A 17239-nucleotide genomic window follows, 5' to 3' on the forward strand; every position below is an offset into this window, starting at 1 on the left:
AAATAAATAAATAAATAAATAAAAAGAATCAATTACCTAGAGGAGGGACATATATAACTTGGTTTGCTTTGAAACTCACGATTGCTTCCCTAGGATACGGAATTTAAATTGAACGAAAAGTTGTAGAGCTGAATGAGAATTTTTCTCTCAGTGAAGGTATATAATATCACCCCTATAAGAAGATAAGCTGAAACTCAAACAAAATTTCCATGCCCCGCCCTGCCAATAAGGGAGGACAGTGGAAGTTATGATTTACAAGTAATTCTTTATATGTTCTTTTGGAATCAGGATCCTCTGAGTCAATCCCTTCCAATCTCCTAAGTTTATTTTAAAAATCTGAACCACCACTTTAAATGACGAGACTTAGCGACTGGTGTAACAGCTTGATAGCAGAAGCTTACTTTCAAAAAAAATTTAATTATTCAATGAATACACAGTATAATTTCCAGTGATTGCAACCTATTTGTTGTATAGAACCAAACAAAGCTACAAGGAAACATTTTTAAATCTTTTTTTCAGGCTGAAGAAATGGTTTAATCCATTTTTAAGAAATCTCATGTGATGTTCTGTCGGGATTAAAAATAGACACAGAAAGAAGCTAGCAGAGAGGCAGGTGAGCAGCAACATAACAGACTCTATCCCTTCTGTCTGTTTTCTCTGGACACTCAAAATGTAAAAGCAAGTTGGGGGTGGTTAACCAAATCTTTTGGTCCAAGGCATAAAATTTCTTAAAAAAAATTTAAAATGTCAAAACCTGCCAGAGTAAGATATTAGAACAGCATGTATATCATCAGGTGCTGGGAATGGTACCATCACAAGCAATTAATTTGGATTTCCTGAACAGCTGCTCTCATCAAATCTACATGATTCTGAGTTCATCCTAACCATCTGCAATCCCAAGCAAAGTCATGTTTCATGCAGCCGTCCTAGTCTGGAAAATAATCTATTACTAACCTAGTACAGTTATATAGAGAACGTGCAGCACCAGTGCAGATTACAGCAGGCATTCTCTAACTGGACTAATGATTGGATTTCATTTCTAAAATATACCACAGCTTCCAAAGACTAAAATACACAAAGCCTCCTTGCCTGTACGGGAAACAAATTAGAAGAGCACTTATCAGGAACAGACAGGTCAGGCCTCACAGGTACTGGGAAGTAATCACAAATGCTTGCTCCGCAAGATGGCTTCCATTAACCTGAAGCTTTGGGTTTATTGTGTTTAGCAAACCACTCATCACTTTTATCTGCTGCCATTGCCTGTAAAACAGAAAGAGAACATACGTTTATTCCAAGTCTGAAAAAGAAAAGTTAGGGCCCACTTTATACCTCACTATACTGCCCAAATAAAAAAATTAGCATTAAAAAAAACCCAAACCCCAACGTTGAAAAAAAGGAAAGGAGAAAGAAAAAAATCTTTTTAACATTTAAAGAGTATTAATCCAGTAGAGAGTATTACATTGAATGTGGCAGAAACACTGGTGAGTGCAGCATCTGTGCAGAGAGTCCCACCACTCACTGCACCCGGGCAGAGTGTCCCACCACTCAGAGCACCCGGGCAGAGTCCCACCACTCACAGCATCTGGGCAGACAGACAAGAATCTTTTGTGTCACGAAACCCAGTGTGATAGTGAGGCCAAATATGAAAAGCTATGTGATGTGTAGTTATTAAGCCCGGAATGATTCCTTTCTCACAAGTCTCTTCCCAGCCTACTCTTCGGATGCTGGCTCTGTTTGTTTAGTTTTGGGCGCCTTGATTGAAAAGGAGGCCTTGAGCCATGCCCTGGGGCCACACCTATCATCACAGCCACTTGCAGGCTGAGGCCAGAGGATCACTGGAGCTCAGGAGTTCGAGTTCAGCCTGGTAACATAGTAAGGCCCTGTCTCCTACATATACTTACAGATACATAATAAATAAGTAAATAAAGAAGCAGGAAGCCTGAATAATAACGTTTTATTCCACAAGCATCCTTTTAGTTGCTTAGTAAGGACATTCATTTATTCAGTCAAAAACAGCTAGACACCATGCTGGGCTAGGGTGTGGCAGCAGAGACAGTCTGAAGCTCTGAGGACTGTGCAGAACAGAGGATGTATATAGAGTACTTAGGGCTGGGTACAGCGGCTCACTCATTTTTATTTATTTACATATTTTTTTTTTTTTTTTTTTTTTTGAGACGGAGTTTCACTCATGTTACCCAGGCTGGAGTGCAATGGCGCGATCTCGGCTCACCGCAACCTCCGCCTCCCGGGTTCAGGCAATTCTCCTGCCTCAGCCTCCTGAGTAGCTGGGATTATAGGCATGCACCACCATGCCCAGCTAATGTTTTGTATTTTTAGTAGAGACGGGGTTTCACCATGTTGACCAGGATGGTCTCGATCTCTTGACCTCGTGATCCACCCACCTGACGGGGTTTCACCATGTTGACCAGGATGGTCTCGATCTCTTGACCTCGTGATCCACCCACCTTGGCCTCCCAAAGTGCTGGGATTACAGGCGTGAGCCACCGCGCCCGGCCTATTTATTTACATATTTTTAATATAAGTAAAGAATCTATCTGGGCCAAGCTTGAAGACTGCAACCTGGGAGCACAGATTCAGGTTTTCCTGAATATACACTCCCAAGTAGCCTTTATTTAATATTACAAAAAGACGAATGGATTTGAGGTAAGATAAATTATAGACACAATGAGTTTGATACGTGGCAGGTTTCCCAGGTGAAGAGGTTCACAGGATATAACATTGGTCTGGACAGAAAAAGTATGACACAAGAGAAAAAGTGGATAAGCTGGACTTCACCAAAATAAAAATTTCCTGTTCTTCAGAAATTCAATTCACAGCTGGGAAAAACGCTTGCATTTGCAAGTGACGAAGGAATGATGGAAAGCTATGGTACACAGTCAAGGGAAGAGTCACAGAAGGATGAGTCCTACTCTCTCCTGCTGTGCATATTTGGAATTTTTAACTGTGAAATATTTAAAAATAAAATTTATGATAAAAAATGGACAAAAGACTTGAACATAAAATTCACAAAAAGAAGTAAATGGCTAACAGGCATATGAAAAGGTACTAAACATTGTTAGTCATCAGGGAAATAAAAATTAGGCCTTTGTGGGGCCGAGCTGGAAGGATCGCTTGTGGCCAGCCAGGGCAACACAGTGAGACTGTCTCTAGAAACATGAAAACATTAGCTGTAGCCCTAGCTACCCGGGTGGCTGAGGCAGAAGGATCACTTGATGGCACCACTGAAACTATTTCACATGTGCTCGAATGGCTAAAAAACCCACAATTTTACGTGCTGGTGAACACGCAGAGCAACTGCATCTCTCGTATACAAACAGTGGTCCGACCAGTTTCAATTAGTGTCGGGCACTTTTTTATAAAGGAATAGCAATTCTACTCCTAGGTATTTACTCAAGAGCAATGAAACACATATCTAGCAACAAGAAGATTTACACAACAATGTTCATGGCAGTCTTCCTTATGACGGATAAAATCTAGAAATAACCCAATGTCCACCACTGGAAGAATGAATAAGCAAATTGTTATATACAAAAAATTCAGTTATCAGTCAGCAATATAAAAAAAAAACAAGGTGTGATATGCAATTACATGGAGCAATCTCAAAACTACATTGAGTAAAAAAAGCAGTCACAAAAGCACACGGAATGATTCCATTTGTATGAAGTCCAAGAACGGACTAACCTACAGTGACAGAAATCAGAATAGCAGCTGCCTCTGGGAGATGAGGGTACAAACTAATTGCAAAAGGGCATGAGGGAACTTCCTGGGAAAATGGTCTGTATTTTGTTTTGAGTAGTGGTTGTATGAGCAAACACAACTGTCAAAACACATTCAAATTCTACCTAAATTGTACCTCATCAACAACAACCACTTGTCTGAGCTCAGAAAGGAGTTAAAAACTAGGAATTAGGAAGCTGGAGCAAGGCTGAAGGTTGAAGTCCAGCGCAGGGGTAAGCAGAGTTGTAGGTCAGCTCTTGCCAGGGTAGAGGAAGAATGCAGAATGAGAAAACGGCAGAGTGGGACCATGGGTATAAAAACATCTGGGGATGAGACACAGAAGGAGGGGCCCGTGTCTGAGGGGAAACTGTCAGGGAGATGAAGATGGCAGGATCGTGAACTGCAAAGGAGATGAGAGTGCAGGGAGGAGGAGCCATCAGTGCCATGAAAGAGTGAGTGGAGGCCAGGTGTGGTGCATCACTTCCATAATCCCAGCACTTTGGGAGGCCAAGATGGATGGATCGAGTGAACCCAAGAAGTTCAAAACCAGCCTGGGCAACAAGGTGAAACCCCATCTCCCATCTCTACAAAAAATACGAAAATTGGCCAGGTGCAGTGGCACATGCCTGCGGTTCCAGCTACCAGGGAGGCTGAGGTGGGAGGATCACTTGAGTCTAGGAGGCGGAGGTTGCAGTGAGCTGAGATTGTGCCACTACACTCCAGCCTGGGTGACAGAGAGAGACCCCATCCTAAAAAAATAAAATGGGGGCCGGGCCTGGTAGCTCACGCCTGTAATCCCAGCACTTTGGGAGGCCGAGGCAGGTGGATCACAAAGTCAGGAGTTCAAGAACAGCATGGCCCAGATGGTGAAACCCCTTCTCTACTAAAAATACAAAAATTAGCTGGGCATGGTGGTGGGTGCCTGTAATCCCAGCTACTCAGGATGCTGAGGCAGAAGAATTGCTTGAACTGGGAGGTGGAGGTTTCAGTGAGCTAAGATTGCACCACTGCACTCCAGCCTGGGTGACAGAGAGAGATCCCGTCCTAAAAAAATAAAATAGGGCCAGGCGTGGGGGCTCACGCCTATAATCCCAGCACTTTGGGATGCCAAGGTGGGTGGATCATTTGAAGACAGGAGTTTGAGACCAGGCTGGCCAACCTGGCAAGATTCCATCTCTACTAAAAATACAAAAATTAGCCAGTGTGGTGGTGCGCATGCCCGTAATCCCAGCTACTTGGGGGACTCAGGCAGGAGAGTCGCCTGAACCTGGGAGGTTGGGGTTGATGTGAGCCGAGATCGCACCACAGCACTCCAGTCTGGGCAACAGAGGGAGATGCCATCTCAAAAAAAGGAATTAATTAAGCCGGGCATGGTGGCTTACGCATGTAATCCTAGCACTTTGGGAGGTTGAGGCAGGAGGATCATGAGGTCAGGAGCTCAAGACCAGCCTGGCCAACATAGTGAAACCCCATCTCTACTAAAAATACAAAAATTAGCCAGGTGTGGTGGCATGGGCCTGTACTCCCAGCTACTCAAGACGCTGAGGATGGAGACTCCATCTCAAGAAAAAAAAAAAAAAAGTAATTAATTAAATAAAGAACGAGGAGGAAGTGTCTGGCAAATCTGTCAGCTGAGAGGATGGCTGAGATTCTATTTTCCTTCAGGATAAAATTTATAAAGACTGTATTTCCTATACATTTCCTGCTTTAACATTAATTGTACATCTACTATTATGTCAGTAATTTGCCAAGCTTTATAATAAACCATAGCAATCTTATGAGGTAGAGACTCTTATTTTCTGAAATTTTCAGGTAAGGAGACTAAAATTCAAAGAATTTAAGTAGCCTGTTGAAGGTCAGCCACATAGATATGCGACAGAACCAAAGAAAGACTGATTCATTCCTTTAATCATTCCACAAAGAATTCCCAGAACGTCCAGTACATGCCAGGTATGTGCTGGGAGCCGGGATCCAGCAACTGCTTCGAATGCTTCTGAGCTACTGAGTGTGAAGAGAATCTCAAAGTGGTTGCCGTATCTGGCAAGAAACAAAAGCACTTAACTGAGTAAGGGAACAAGCACAGAACAGACTGGCATGAAATGGGTGGTGAGACGGAGAAACAGTGCGCACTCAGACTTGTAAAAGAAGAAATCTGGATAGGAGGCAGATATGGGGTCAGTGAAAGGTTTTTAAAAGCTGGGAGCTTCCAGCGCCTGTTTGCGTGCTGACGAGAGGAATCACTGGAAGAAGAGACTGATGCAGCAGAATGGAGAAGAGACACCTGAGGAGCTGCAGAGCGGTGGGGAGGGAACAGAAGCACCTCCACAGACAGCAGAGTAAGGACAGACCCAGAGAGGAGGGGAGGGGGACGGAGGCACCTCCACAGACAGCAGAGTAAGGACAGACCCAGAGCGGAGGGGAGGGGACGGAGGCACCTCCACAGACAGCAGAGTAAGGACAGACCCAGAGCGGAGGGGAGGGGACGGAGGCACCTCCACGCAGACAGCAGAGTAAGGACAGATCTAGCAGCAGGGTTCAGAGTGGCCTGCGGCTGGAGGAAGGCACGAATGCTGAGTCTAGATAGGCGGTCTACACAGGTGGCAGTGAAGACATAGGCTCTTGGCTCAGGTCCACCCAGCAGCGACGTGTTTCTGACCATGAAAACCTGGACCCTGTTGTTAGGCCCTTTTCACACACACCTAACACCAACCCCCTCGGGCCCAGGGTGACATCAGTTTAGAAGTGAGACTTACATCATCCAACAATCTGCTTCCCTCTGGATCCATCTTAGAAAGTTCTCGAAATGCTTCATCCCCAACAAAGCAAATTTCATGTCCATCCTACATCAATAAAGAGAAAAGACATCGGTCAAAAAGACATCTCTGAAGTATCCCCAGTCCAGCCTGAGCCACCCGAGTAATACTTACAGGGTCGGCCAGAATGACCACCTGCACTGTTGCTTTCCCCGGGGTATCCAGGCTCACCAGGGGTGTCAGAATCTTCTGCTTCTCCCTTTTCATCAAATCTTCTAAGCCTGGTAACTTGAGGAAAACAAAGATGCAAGGTGAGCCAGGGGTCACACACTACTCACGACACGGCCCTCGCCAGCCCCAAAGGAGTGTCAGAGCCCAGAAAGAACCAAGGCCTATTTGTTTGATTTTATTATCTCAGCTGCTCTTGAAACAACTGCTGAACTTGATACAAATGCCACAATCAGAATGAACCTCGAGAGAGGAAGGGCAAGGTTCTTGGCTGGGCTGAACTAGCTAGTCACAGAGCGTGAAAGATCTGGTATCAAGCACTACCTCTTTCTGGGGGCAAGAGAAGGCAATTCTTCCAAATGCTGCTGCATGGTCCACCGCACCCTTCACGCCCTGTAGCTCCAGCTTACACTGAAACAGGAAAGGGGCTTATTTTTTGGAACAGGTTATACATTACATGTGTGTAGCAGAAAAATTTAAATAGCATACACTACAGCAAGAAAGCAAAAACTAAGTCTCTATCCTTCTCTCAGCCCAGAGACAACCAGTAAGCAGTTGCTTGGGTACCCTTTTAGAAGCACTGCATGCCTACATCTTTTTCTTTCACACAAATGGTAGCATTACTGACAAATTATTCTGTTCCTTGTTTTTCTCCACTTAACGTTACCACGTCAATACATAAAGATTTGCCTCAATCTTTTTGCCAGCTACATAGTGATCCATTTCATGAATGAACCATAAATCACTGAAGTATGTCTCTAGTCCACAGGACACTGACGTTCTCATATGCTGTTATTACAAACAATGCTGCAACAGATACCCTCCCACACACTTCTTTGTGCCTATGTATGCTTAGCACATCTGTAAAATAATTCCCAGGAGGAGAATTGCTGGGTCAAAGTACAAGGACTAAATCATGCTCAAATGCTAGGTTATTAAAAAACAGATGACAAAGATGGTGCATTAAATCCATTCAATCTCCCTGATTAAGCAATTCCACTTCTGAAAGGATACATCTATCCCCAAATAGAAATGAGGTAATATCTGGGTGGTAAGGTTATCACTTACTTTCATTTCCTTCTGTTTATCTATGTAAATATTGAAATCACTGTGAAGAAACTATGAGAACACCTTCATGTTAACCTTATCTATAAAGGTTATGAGCCATTTCTAAGCTTCATTTGTAAGCCAAATTCAAAGTAACAGGTTAGTTATTCTCCAGGACTGCTCACCTGGTTATCAGCATAGCCCAGCAAAGCCCTTTGCTTTTCTTCATCTTTTTCATAAATTTTCATGCCCAGTAGATTACACCAGTAGTTCAAGGACTTCTGAAGATCAGACACTGCTAGAGTTACTTTTAATACAGGATCTGTTGGGTAATAAAGCGGAATAGACAGATCAATTTAATGGAATGCAATAGAAAGACCAAAACACACTCATGTATACATACAAATTCAGCTTATAAGAAAGGGATTTTTTTTCTTTTCTTTTCTTTTTTGTTTTTGAGACAGAGTCTCACTCTGTTGCCCAGGCTGGAGTGCAGTGGTGCAATCTCAGTTCAACCTCTGCCTTCCAGGTGCAAGAGATTCTCCTGCCTCAGCCTCCCGAGTAGCTGGGACTACAGGTGTGCGCCACCATGCCCGGCTAATTTTTGTATTTTTAGTAGAGAGGGGGTTTCACTATGTTGGCCAGGCTGGTCTCGAACTTCTGATCTCGTGATCTGCCCACCTCAGGCTCCCAAAGTGCTGGGATTGCAGTTGCGAGCCACTGCGCCAGGCCAAGAAAAGGATTTTAAGCCAATGTAAAGCCCGGTACAGCGGCCCACGCCTATAATCCCAACACTTCGGGAGACCGAGATAGGAAGATTGTGTGAGCCTAGGAATTCAAGACCAGCCCAGGCAACACAGTGAGACCTCAGCAGTATAAAAAAAATTTTTTTTAATTAGACAGGTGTGGTGGCACATGTAGTCACAGCTACTTGAGAGGCTGAATCAGGGCATCGCTTGAGCCTGGGAGGTTGAGACTGCAGTGAGCCAAGACTGCGATACTGTACTCCAGCCTGGGCAACAGAATGAGATCCTATCTCAAAAAAAGAAAAAGTATGAAAAGCCTCGTTATTCAATGGATGGCACTAAGAAGACTGGCTAATCATTTGGCAAGAAAAACTTATATCTTTGAAATAAATGACAAAATACTTCCTGATGGGTTAAAGGAATAAGTTTAAAGAATGAAACCATGGGAAAAAAAAAAAGAATGAAACCATGAAAATACTAGATACAGCTGATGATTTATACAGTTCTGGAATAGAGGAAGACTTTGCTTTAAACTTAACACCAAAGATAGAAAAACTATGAAGAAAAAAATTCTGCTACATAAATTACACAAAATGGAAAACTCGCAGACAACAACAAAGAAAAGGAATTACAATCAAAACCAGAGTACACAACACAGTAGGAAAAATTGCAATATATTGGACAAAAAGTCCTTAATGTGTAAATCACCTGTAAATACTAATAGGAAAAGGATGAACATGCTAGAAAATCAGGCAAAAGGCACAAAGCAATAATCCACAAAAGAAGGAATTAGATGGCCAATTAACATATGAAAAAATATTCAACCTGACCCCCTTCCCAAAAAAGAAGTCAGAATTCACATAAAATCTTTTGTTATCTAATGTGCAAATCATGTTAAAAGTTAGCAGTGTTGGCCAGGTGGGGTGGCCCATGCTTGTAGTCCCAGCACTTAGGGAGGCCGAGGCAGGCAGATCACGAGGTTAAGAGATTGAGACCATCCTGGCCAACATGGTGGAACCCCATCTCTACTAAAAACACAAAAATTAGCTGGCCAGAGTGGCATGCATCTGTAGTCCCAGCTACTCAGGAGGCTGAACCAGGAGAATCGCTTGAACCTGGGAGGCAGTGGTTGTAGTAAGCCGAGATCATGCCACTGCACTCCAACCTGGTGACAGAGTGAAGACTATGTCTCAAAAAAAAAAAAAAAAAGATTAGCAGTGTTAGTGTAGAGGGTAAAATCACAGCCACATAATACTTTTTAAGTGTAAATCAGTACATTTCTGGCAATAATTTGACAGAATGTACCAAAAGCTTTGAAAAATGCTCACTGCTTTTAAAAGAACAAGTCCATTTTCAGCCACTCAAAAAGTAATTGTGGACGTATGAAGGGCTTTTACCACAAAGACATTCATCCCAGTGTTGCTTAGAACAATAAAACACTGACGGAAATTTCCAATAAAGAACTGTTCATCTTCCTACAATGTAACAATACAATGGAACCCTAGGAAAGGATGTGAAGAAACGTATACACTTAATATATATATGTATTGTTGACAAAAGATTGGAAAGATATACTCTAAAATGTTAGCAGCGGTTATCTCTGCAAATATGGGTACAGGTTCTTCCGCCCCCACCCCGCCTCATCTGCTTGTCTATGGAAAAAAATTCCACTATTTTGTACAAAGAATAAAAGTCATATTGAAACACCTCCTGTTACTGGAAACTTTTCACATTGTAAAGTGACTTTCTGAAGAGCTGTTCCATGTCTCCATCTGAATATGATAAATTCAATACATTTTTATTTGGTTTTCGCTGCCTTAGTCCCGTTTGCTAGAAAGGCAATACCATGACTAAGACACGGTGTTTCTCACAAGTGCCTCTGCCTAGCAGACTCCTTCCATTTACTTCAAAATCAGCAAATCCCAGTAGATCTGGAGCTGAAGGGACGCAGGACAGGAAGGTAACAAGCAGGTTAAGCGGCACAGGAGTGAGTAATTCAAAGGAAAGATGAATGCCAGGTAGACAGATGGGTCTGACCACATTCTCAACCAGAAATGCCCAAAGGGATTTCCATCTCAAAGGGCAAACGCATCTTAGCACTGTGGGGCTCTCTACTATTTTCAGTACTGAAACATCACTAAGACTGGAGGAAAAAAATGCACAGTGTAGCTACTTGCAAAGGTTAAGTTTTAAAGTCAGTCAATAACCTATCAACAAAAAAACACCATACACATCCTTTAAATCACCATCAAAGTACAGAAACACCATCTCTCCATGAGTCCCACACAGCCAAGTCTCACCTCCCACACTGGAACGGACTGATCTTTCTTTTGCTGAGCACCAGATGATAAACAAGGAGCATTAAACATTCTAGGGAGACTCAGCATGGGGGCCCTGGGGACAGGAGCCAAGCAGCAGGAGAGAGACAATGTGCATGCTCCCTTCCCAGGCCACCTGCAGGAGTATGTTCACTAAGGGAAACAGCAGGCAGGGTGCCCCTGCCATCACCCACATTTTCCCATTCTTGTTTTGTTTTGCAGAGCAGGTGGCTGAATTTGCAGGAATTAAATATAGAATTAAATACTGATGAGGCTGCCTCTGCAGTAAACAAACCAAACCCTGCAAAGTTTCCTTCTTGTCTGGGGCAGCAGTCACCATGAGGGCTCCTCACCTCCATGCCATCCCTCACTGAGTCCCAATGCTGAAGTGTGGGAAACGGACCTCAGCTCAAGACTCATGGCTAAATGGTTTAGGGATGATCCTATTTCTCTTGCCAGTGATTGGTTTTGGAGCAGGCACAGTATATCAAATGTGACCAGGAAGTTTGCTGAAAGATTCTAGGAAAGCTTTTCTTCTGCTCTTAAAGCAAAAAGGGCCAGGCCCAGTGGCTCACACCTGCAATCCCAGCACTTTGCGAGGCTGAGGCGGGCGGATCAAGTGAGGTCAGAAATTCAAGACCAGCCTGAACAATGTGATGAAACCTCATCTTTACTAAAAATACAAAAATTAGCTGGGTGTGGTGGCAGGTGCCTGTAATCTCAGCTACTGGAGAGGCTGAGGCAGGAGAAATCACTCGAACCTGGGAGGTGGAGGTTGCAGTGAGGTGAGATTGTGCCACCGCACTCCAGCCTGGGTGATAGAGCAAGACTCCGTCTCAAAAAATAAATAAGTAGTTTTTAAAAATTAATAAAAATACAAAAAGAAATAGCTGGGCATTGTGGTGGGCACCTGTAATCCCAGCTACTCAGGAGGCTGAGGAAAGAGAATTGCCTGAACCCAGGAGGCAGAGGTTGCCAGGAGGCAGAAGTTGCCGTGAGCCAGTGAGCAGAGATCATGTCACTGCACTCTAGCCTGAGCAACGGAGTCTAAAATAAAAGGAAAAAGAAGTCAGTGTTTCCTCTCCTACCAGATGGGAACGTGGGAGCATGCAGCCCTGCCTGCAGCTGGCAGCCCTCCTGCAACCCCGAGGGCACCAGCTCTAGGAGAGGGACCCGCAGAGAACAAGAGAGCACAGAAAGAGAAAACCTGGTGAGCTGGTGAATCATCTAACCCTGGAATCTTTCCTACCTATAGAATGCCTGCTCTGTGAGCTAAGACATTTTCTAATTGTTCAAAGTTGTTGGGTTTTCTGTTATTTATGGATGAAAGAACCATAAATCAGTACATTACCAGTGAAACAGAACCACTCTAGACCCCCTATTGTTATGCACTAAAGTTTGATATGAGAATATAATCTCTCGGATAACAGGTAAAAGCATTGGCTGGGGAAGACACGTCACATGAATGCAGAAAGACAAGACAAGCGGCCTTCACTCTCCATTCTTCCAAGATGCCTTTAGATAGATGCTTTGACTGGTTCTGGTGTCATTACCTGACTGAGGTAGGCTGCAATTCTGCAAATAGAACTTATATCCTCCTGGGGCCTCGGTTTCAAAAACACCTTCTGCAACTTCTGTCAGCGGCCACCCCAGCTTCCTGGCATTGCTGACAGCCTGGCTAGAAGCGACTGTGAGACCCTAAAACAAACAACAGCATCACCCAAGTACATATGCACACAGACACTTCACAGAACAAGACCACGAGCCCAACCTCACTGCCTACTGCCTTCAGGTAAAATCACCTAAGATTTCACTGGCATCCAACATTTTCTTCTAGTGATTTAAAAACAGGTTTTGGATGTTTTATCCCACAAATGTTCACCTTCATGAATAACAGGACAAAAACTGAGATGCCAGTGGAGTCTGATTCATTTAATACCAAGGATAAGTGCTTCTAGTTTTAAAGATCTAGCCAGAAAAGCCTTGATGTTACCTTGGTCTATCAGCTAGCTACCTATTTAAGATGACCTCTTTTTGCTTTTTTTTTTTTTTATTGTTGTTGTTTTAAGACAGAATCTTGCTCTGTCACCAGGCAGGAGTACAGTGGCATCATCTCGGCTCTCTGCAGCCTCTGCCTCCCCAGTTCAAGTGAGTCTCCGGCTCAGCATTCCAAGTAGCTGAGACTACAGGCATGTGCCACCACACTCGACTAATTTTTGTAATTTTAGTAGAGACGGGGGTTCACCATGTTGGCCGGGATGGTCTCAATCTCCTGAACTCATGATCCGCCTACCCTGGCCTCCTAAAATGCTGGGATTACAGGCATGAACCACCGTGCCAGGCTGTTTTTGCTTTTTTAACAAACCAACCAATCAAAAAATAAGTAAACTATCAAGGTTTCCTTACATCTAATCAAAGGACCTAGAAATGTCCACCTATGCTCTCTGCTAAGGCTTAGATTATTCTCATGGCCTCTGTGCCCCCAGTCTTGTAAACCCATTATCCACTCTGAGCTGCAGTCAACTTCCCACAGCACCTCCTGTGGTCCAACCCCAGACAGCAGCCAGCCGGGTTTTCCCTTTGCTCAAAGTCCTCCAATGGCTCTTCATTTCACGCAGGGGTGACTTACGGGCATGTGATCTTACCCCATGCCACTGCTGACCCCGTCTCTCACCACTTTCCCCCACTGTCTCTATTCCAGCCACACTGGCTTCCTCACATGCCCTTGAACATGCCACATGTGACTTGGGGGCTCAGAACAGGCTATTCTCTGCTGGAATACTCTTCCCCCGGACATGCACATAGCTAACTCCCTGAACTCCTCTGAGCATCTGCTCAAATGTCATCTCTTCACTCACACACACCCTCAATACCCTCCTCAAATTTACAACCAGCCACCTACCCCCAGCCAAAAATCTGCTAGAAAAAAACGGTATTTACCATAAAGTCATTGCCAAGCTTGTAGTCTCCGATGCCATAATTGTAAGTCAGTTCTGCAACAAAATGGTCATCCTCAGGCCCAAATCCCACCATTGTTTTACTCCATTTCCCATCATAAGGCCTAGAAAATAAAAGTCAATGAAGTCAGTGACCACAGACAAATCTGCCTCAGGCCACCGCCAGAGAACTACTGGGCACAGAGAGATGAGCAGTCATGACTGGTCCTAAAAGTTCTCTTAAGGATGACATGGCCTCAGGTGGTACAGAAAGTGACGTGGGGAGTGCTCATGGGATCCTACGACAAGCTCCAAAGACTGGCTATTCAGCACCTACTTGAAGGAAAGATTTGTTCACATTTTCTGTAAAGCAGGGAACAGAATCCTAAAGACAGCTCTCCAACTGACCTCTGTGACTTCCTTGCCTATCAATCAAAGAGCATCATTCCTAACAGGCCTTGGGCTGTTCCAACTTGACATGGCAGTAAGCTTAAGAGATGGCTGGATATGGTGGCTCACGCCTGTAACCCCTGCACTTTGGGAAGCTGAGATGGGCGGGTGGATCACCTGAGGTCAGGAGTTTGAGACCCGCCTGGCCAACATGGTGAAACCCTGTCTCTACTAAAAATACAAAAATTGGCTGGGTCGTAGTGGCACACACCTGTAATCCCACCTACTAGGGAGGCTGAGGCAGGAGAATTGCTTGAACCCGGGAGACAGAGGTTGCAGTGAGCCAAGACTGTACCACTGCACTCCAGCCTGAGCGACAGAGTGAGACTCTGTCTCAGAAAAAAAAAAAAAGATACTCGAAAGTCGCTCCTTCACCCAGAGAATCTATTTATTTCCATCTGTGGTATCATATGAAATATATTTGTTCACTGCCCCTGGTTCCTGTCTCAGAGCTCCCCAAACCTCTGGAATTTCCTCACAGGAATATCTTTTGTTCTTCATCATGAACCCCTTTCAATCACACCTGAGTTTATGCTAATGAGGTGACTCAGAGTGAGGCCTCTATATAGACTCAAGCTGGGGCTGGTCATCAGAAAGACAAATGATTATAGGACTGGAACTTTCAGTCTGGGAAGCAAGGGGATGGAGACTGGACTCTCTTAGGCTTGAACAACAAGACTTGATGAGCTTCTAGGATGCTGAACACATGGAGGTGCTGGGAGGGGAGGCTGACCAGGAAGAGCAGGGAAGCCCTGGGAAGTGCACGAAAGCCCCGGGAAGAGCAGGGAAGCCCCAGGCGGGAAGTGCACAGAAGCCCCAGGCGGGAAGAGCACAGAAGCCTCGCAGCCCACTCTCCTTGCCTTGCGCTAAGTATCTCTTCTGTCTAGCCGTTTCTGACACATATCCTTTACAATAAACCAGTAAATGTAAGTAAGTGTTTCCAGTGTTTCCCTTAGTTGCATGAGTCATTGTAGCAGATTATCAAACCTGAGGAAGCAGGGTGGGAAGCCCCAACTTGTAGCTGGTCATCAGAAATACTGAGATCCAGACTTGGAATGAGCACCTGAAGTGGGGGAAACCTTCTGGGACCGAGCCCTGAACTTGTGGGATCTGACACTAACTCCAGGTAGAGTCGGAATCGGATTAAATAACAGGGCAGCCAGCTGGTACTAGAGAGCTGGAGAATGGCTTGGTGTGCCACAGAGAAACAGAGTATGTGTTCCCAGTGTTCCTGAAGTTGCCTCCCTAGTTTACTGCCTCATTAAGTCCACTGCTTTGTACCCACTTTAAGAAACCGTCTTCTGTTATGCAGGTGTATTCAGACCCTAAGGGAAATTTTAAGAAACAAGGTATCATACCCATTACAGGCAGCTTTGCAGCCTTCTTCAAATTCCTCATGCCGCAGAACCTGGGAAGAGATTTAAACAAATTGCAAAGCGTTACTAGTACTGCTCACAGCATCTTTAGCACAAACTGTCAAAACACAGATATTATCATTTGTAAGCTTTACGTGTAAAAGAACCAAAGAAAATGAGCCTTATACTTCTCCCAGGATAGGAGTAGTAGAAGGAAGCACAGCTTGACACCAAAGGTCAGACTACCAAGCCAGTTGTGAAATCTATTTAGATCAGTAAGCAGTGCTATGTCGTGGGAAAAAGTGTGGCCTTCAGCATTAAAGAAGTCTGATTTGTGCCGGGTGTGGTGATTATGCCTATAATCGCAGCACTTTGGGAGGCCAAGGTGGGTGGATCACCAGAAGTCATGAGTTTGAGACCGGCCTAGCAAACATGGTGAAACCCTATCTCTACTAAAAATACAAAAATTAGCCAGGCATGGTGGTGTGTCCCTGTAATCCCAGCTACTCAGGAACCTGAGGCAGGAGAATCACTTGAACCTGAGAGGCAGAGGTTGCAGAGAGCCGAGATTGCGCCACTGCACTCCAGCCTGGGCAACAAAAGCAAAACTCTATCTCAAAAAAAAAAGAAGTCTGATTTGGAATTCCGTCATTAGCAGTTGTGGAGCTCTGAGCAAACTGCTTAGAAGCTGAGTCTCAGTCTTCTAATATGTTATGAAAGGGATGTTATTAAGGCACCTAACGCAGAAACCCTGTATACAGTAGGCTCTCACGGTGTTTGTTCTAGTTTTCCTTTTTGATTCCCACTGCGGCTGCTCAAGTTCAAGTTCCCAACACTCCTCTCAGAGTATTAAAAATCATCTTTATTGATATCCTTCCTTAATATCACCACCAAAGTACATGCCTAAAACACACAGCTCTGATCCTATCACTGCCTAAGAATGTAAGTGAGCTCCCTTCTTACTGCAGCATAAAACCCAAATTCTTTAGCATAGCATTCAAGATACTATCGGAACCAATGCTGACCTGTCTGTCCTGATATCCCATCTCCTCAACTTCAACTAAGCAACCTCAACTAAAGGTACAAAAAACCAGTGTTTTCCCAAACCTGTGCCATCTCTGCACTGGCTCTTCAGTTCTTCCATGTAGCGCCTCCCTCTATCTGTGGCTATCCCATCTATCTTTAGAGGACAACTCAATCACAACGTCTCCATGAACTATTTCCTGATCACCCAGGTTGGAAAAACCTTTCCTTCTTTTGTATTTTTATAATAGTAGCTAACACGAATATAATGCACTATAACCTATATGTTAAATACTACATAGACAGTAACGTGTTTAGTCTTTACAACGACCTTTTGATCACTAAGGAAAACAAGGGAAAGCTCTGTGGTTTCTGCTAACAAAAGTTTTGTGGTCGGCAGGGTGCAGTGGCTCACACCTGTAATCCTAGCACTTTGGGAGGCTGAGGAGGGTGGATCACCTCAGCTCAGGAGTTTGAGAACAAGCCTGAACAACATGGTGAAACCATCTCTCTACTAAAATACAAAAAATTAACCGGGCATGGCCGCGTGTGCCTGTAGTCCCAGCTACTCGGGAGGCTGAGGCAGGAGAATTGCTAGAACCCAGGAGGCAGAGGTTGCAGTGAGCTGAGATCGCGCCACTGCAC

The 17239-nt window shown here is 44.3% G+C and overlaps 1 protein-coding gene across 2 annotated transcripts in view; it reads right to left on the reverse strand.

Annotated features, from left to right (window-relative positions):
- Window positions 1-397: 397 nt before the first annotated feature.
- The window catches only part of GLOD4 (glyoxalase domain containing 4), a 19065-nt gene continuing 2223 nt past the window's right edge, over window positions 398-17239 (reverse strand). The window contains exons 2-9 of one of the 2 annotated variants that reach the window (XM_017510600.2): window positions 15575-15624; window positions 13771-13891; window positions 12384-12528; window positions 7952-8088; window positions 7044-7130; window positions 6666-6779; window positions 6492-6578; window positions 398-1260 (exon numbers count right to left, since the gene is read on the reverse strand). In XM_017510600.2, coding sequence (XP_017366089.1) covers window positions 1195-1260; window positions 6492-6578; window positions 6666-6779; window positions 7044-7130; window positions 7952-8088; window positions 12384-12528; window positions 13771-13891; window positions 15575-15624 — 807 coding nt within the window. In that variant the 3' untranslated portion in view covers window positions 398-1194. Of the gene's footprint in view, window positions 1261-6491; window positions 6579-6665; window positions 6780-7043; window positions 7131-7951; window positions 8089-12383; window positions 12529-13770; window positions 13892-15501; window positions 15625-17239 lie in introns of those variants that run through there. The other variant, XM_037732105.1, reaches the window with a different exon arrangement.

This window comes from Cebus imitator, unplaced genomic scaffold, assembly GCF_001604975.1.
Source record: "Cebus imitator isolate Cc_AM_T3 unplaced genomic scaffold, Cebus_imitator-1.0 Scaffold441, whole genome shotgun sequence".
Taxonomy (NCBI): domain Eukaryota; kingdom Metazoa; phylum Chordata; class Mammalia; order Primates; family Cebidae; genus Cebus; species Cebus imitator.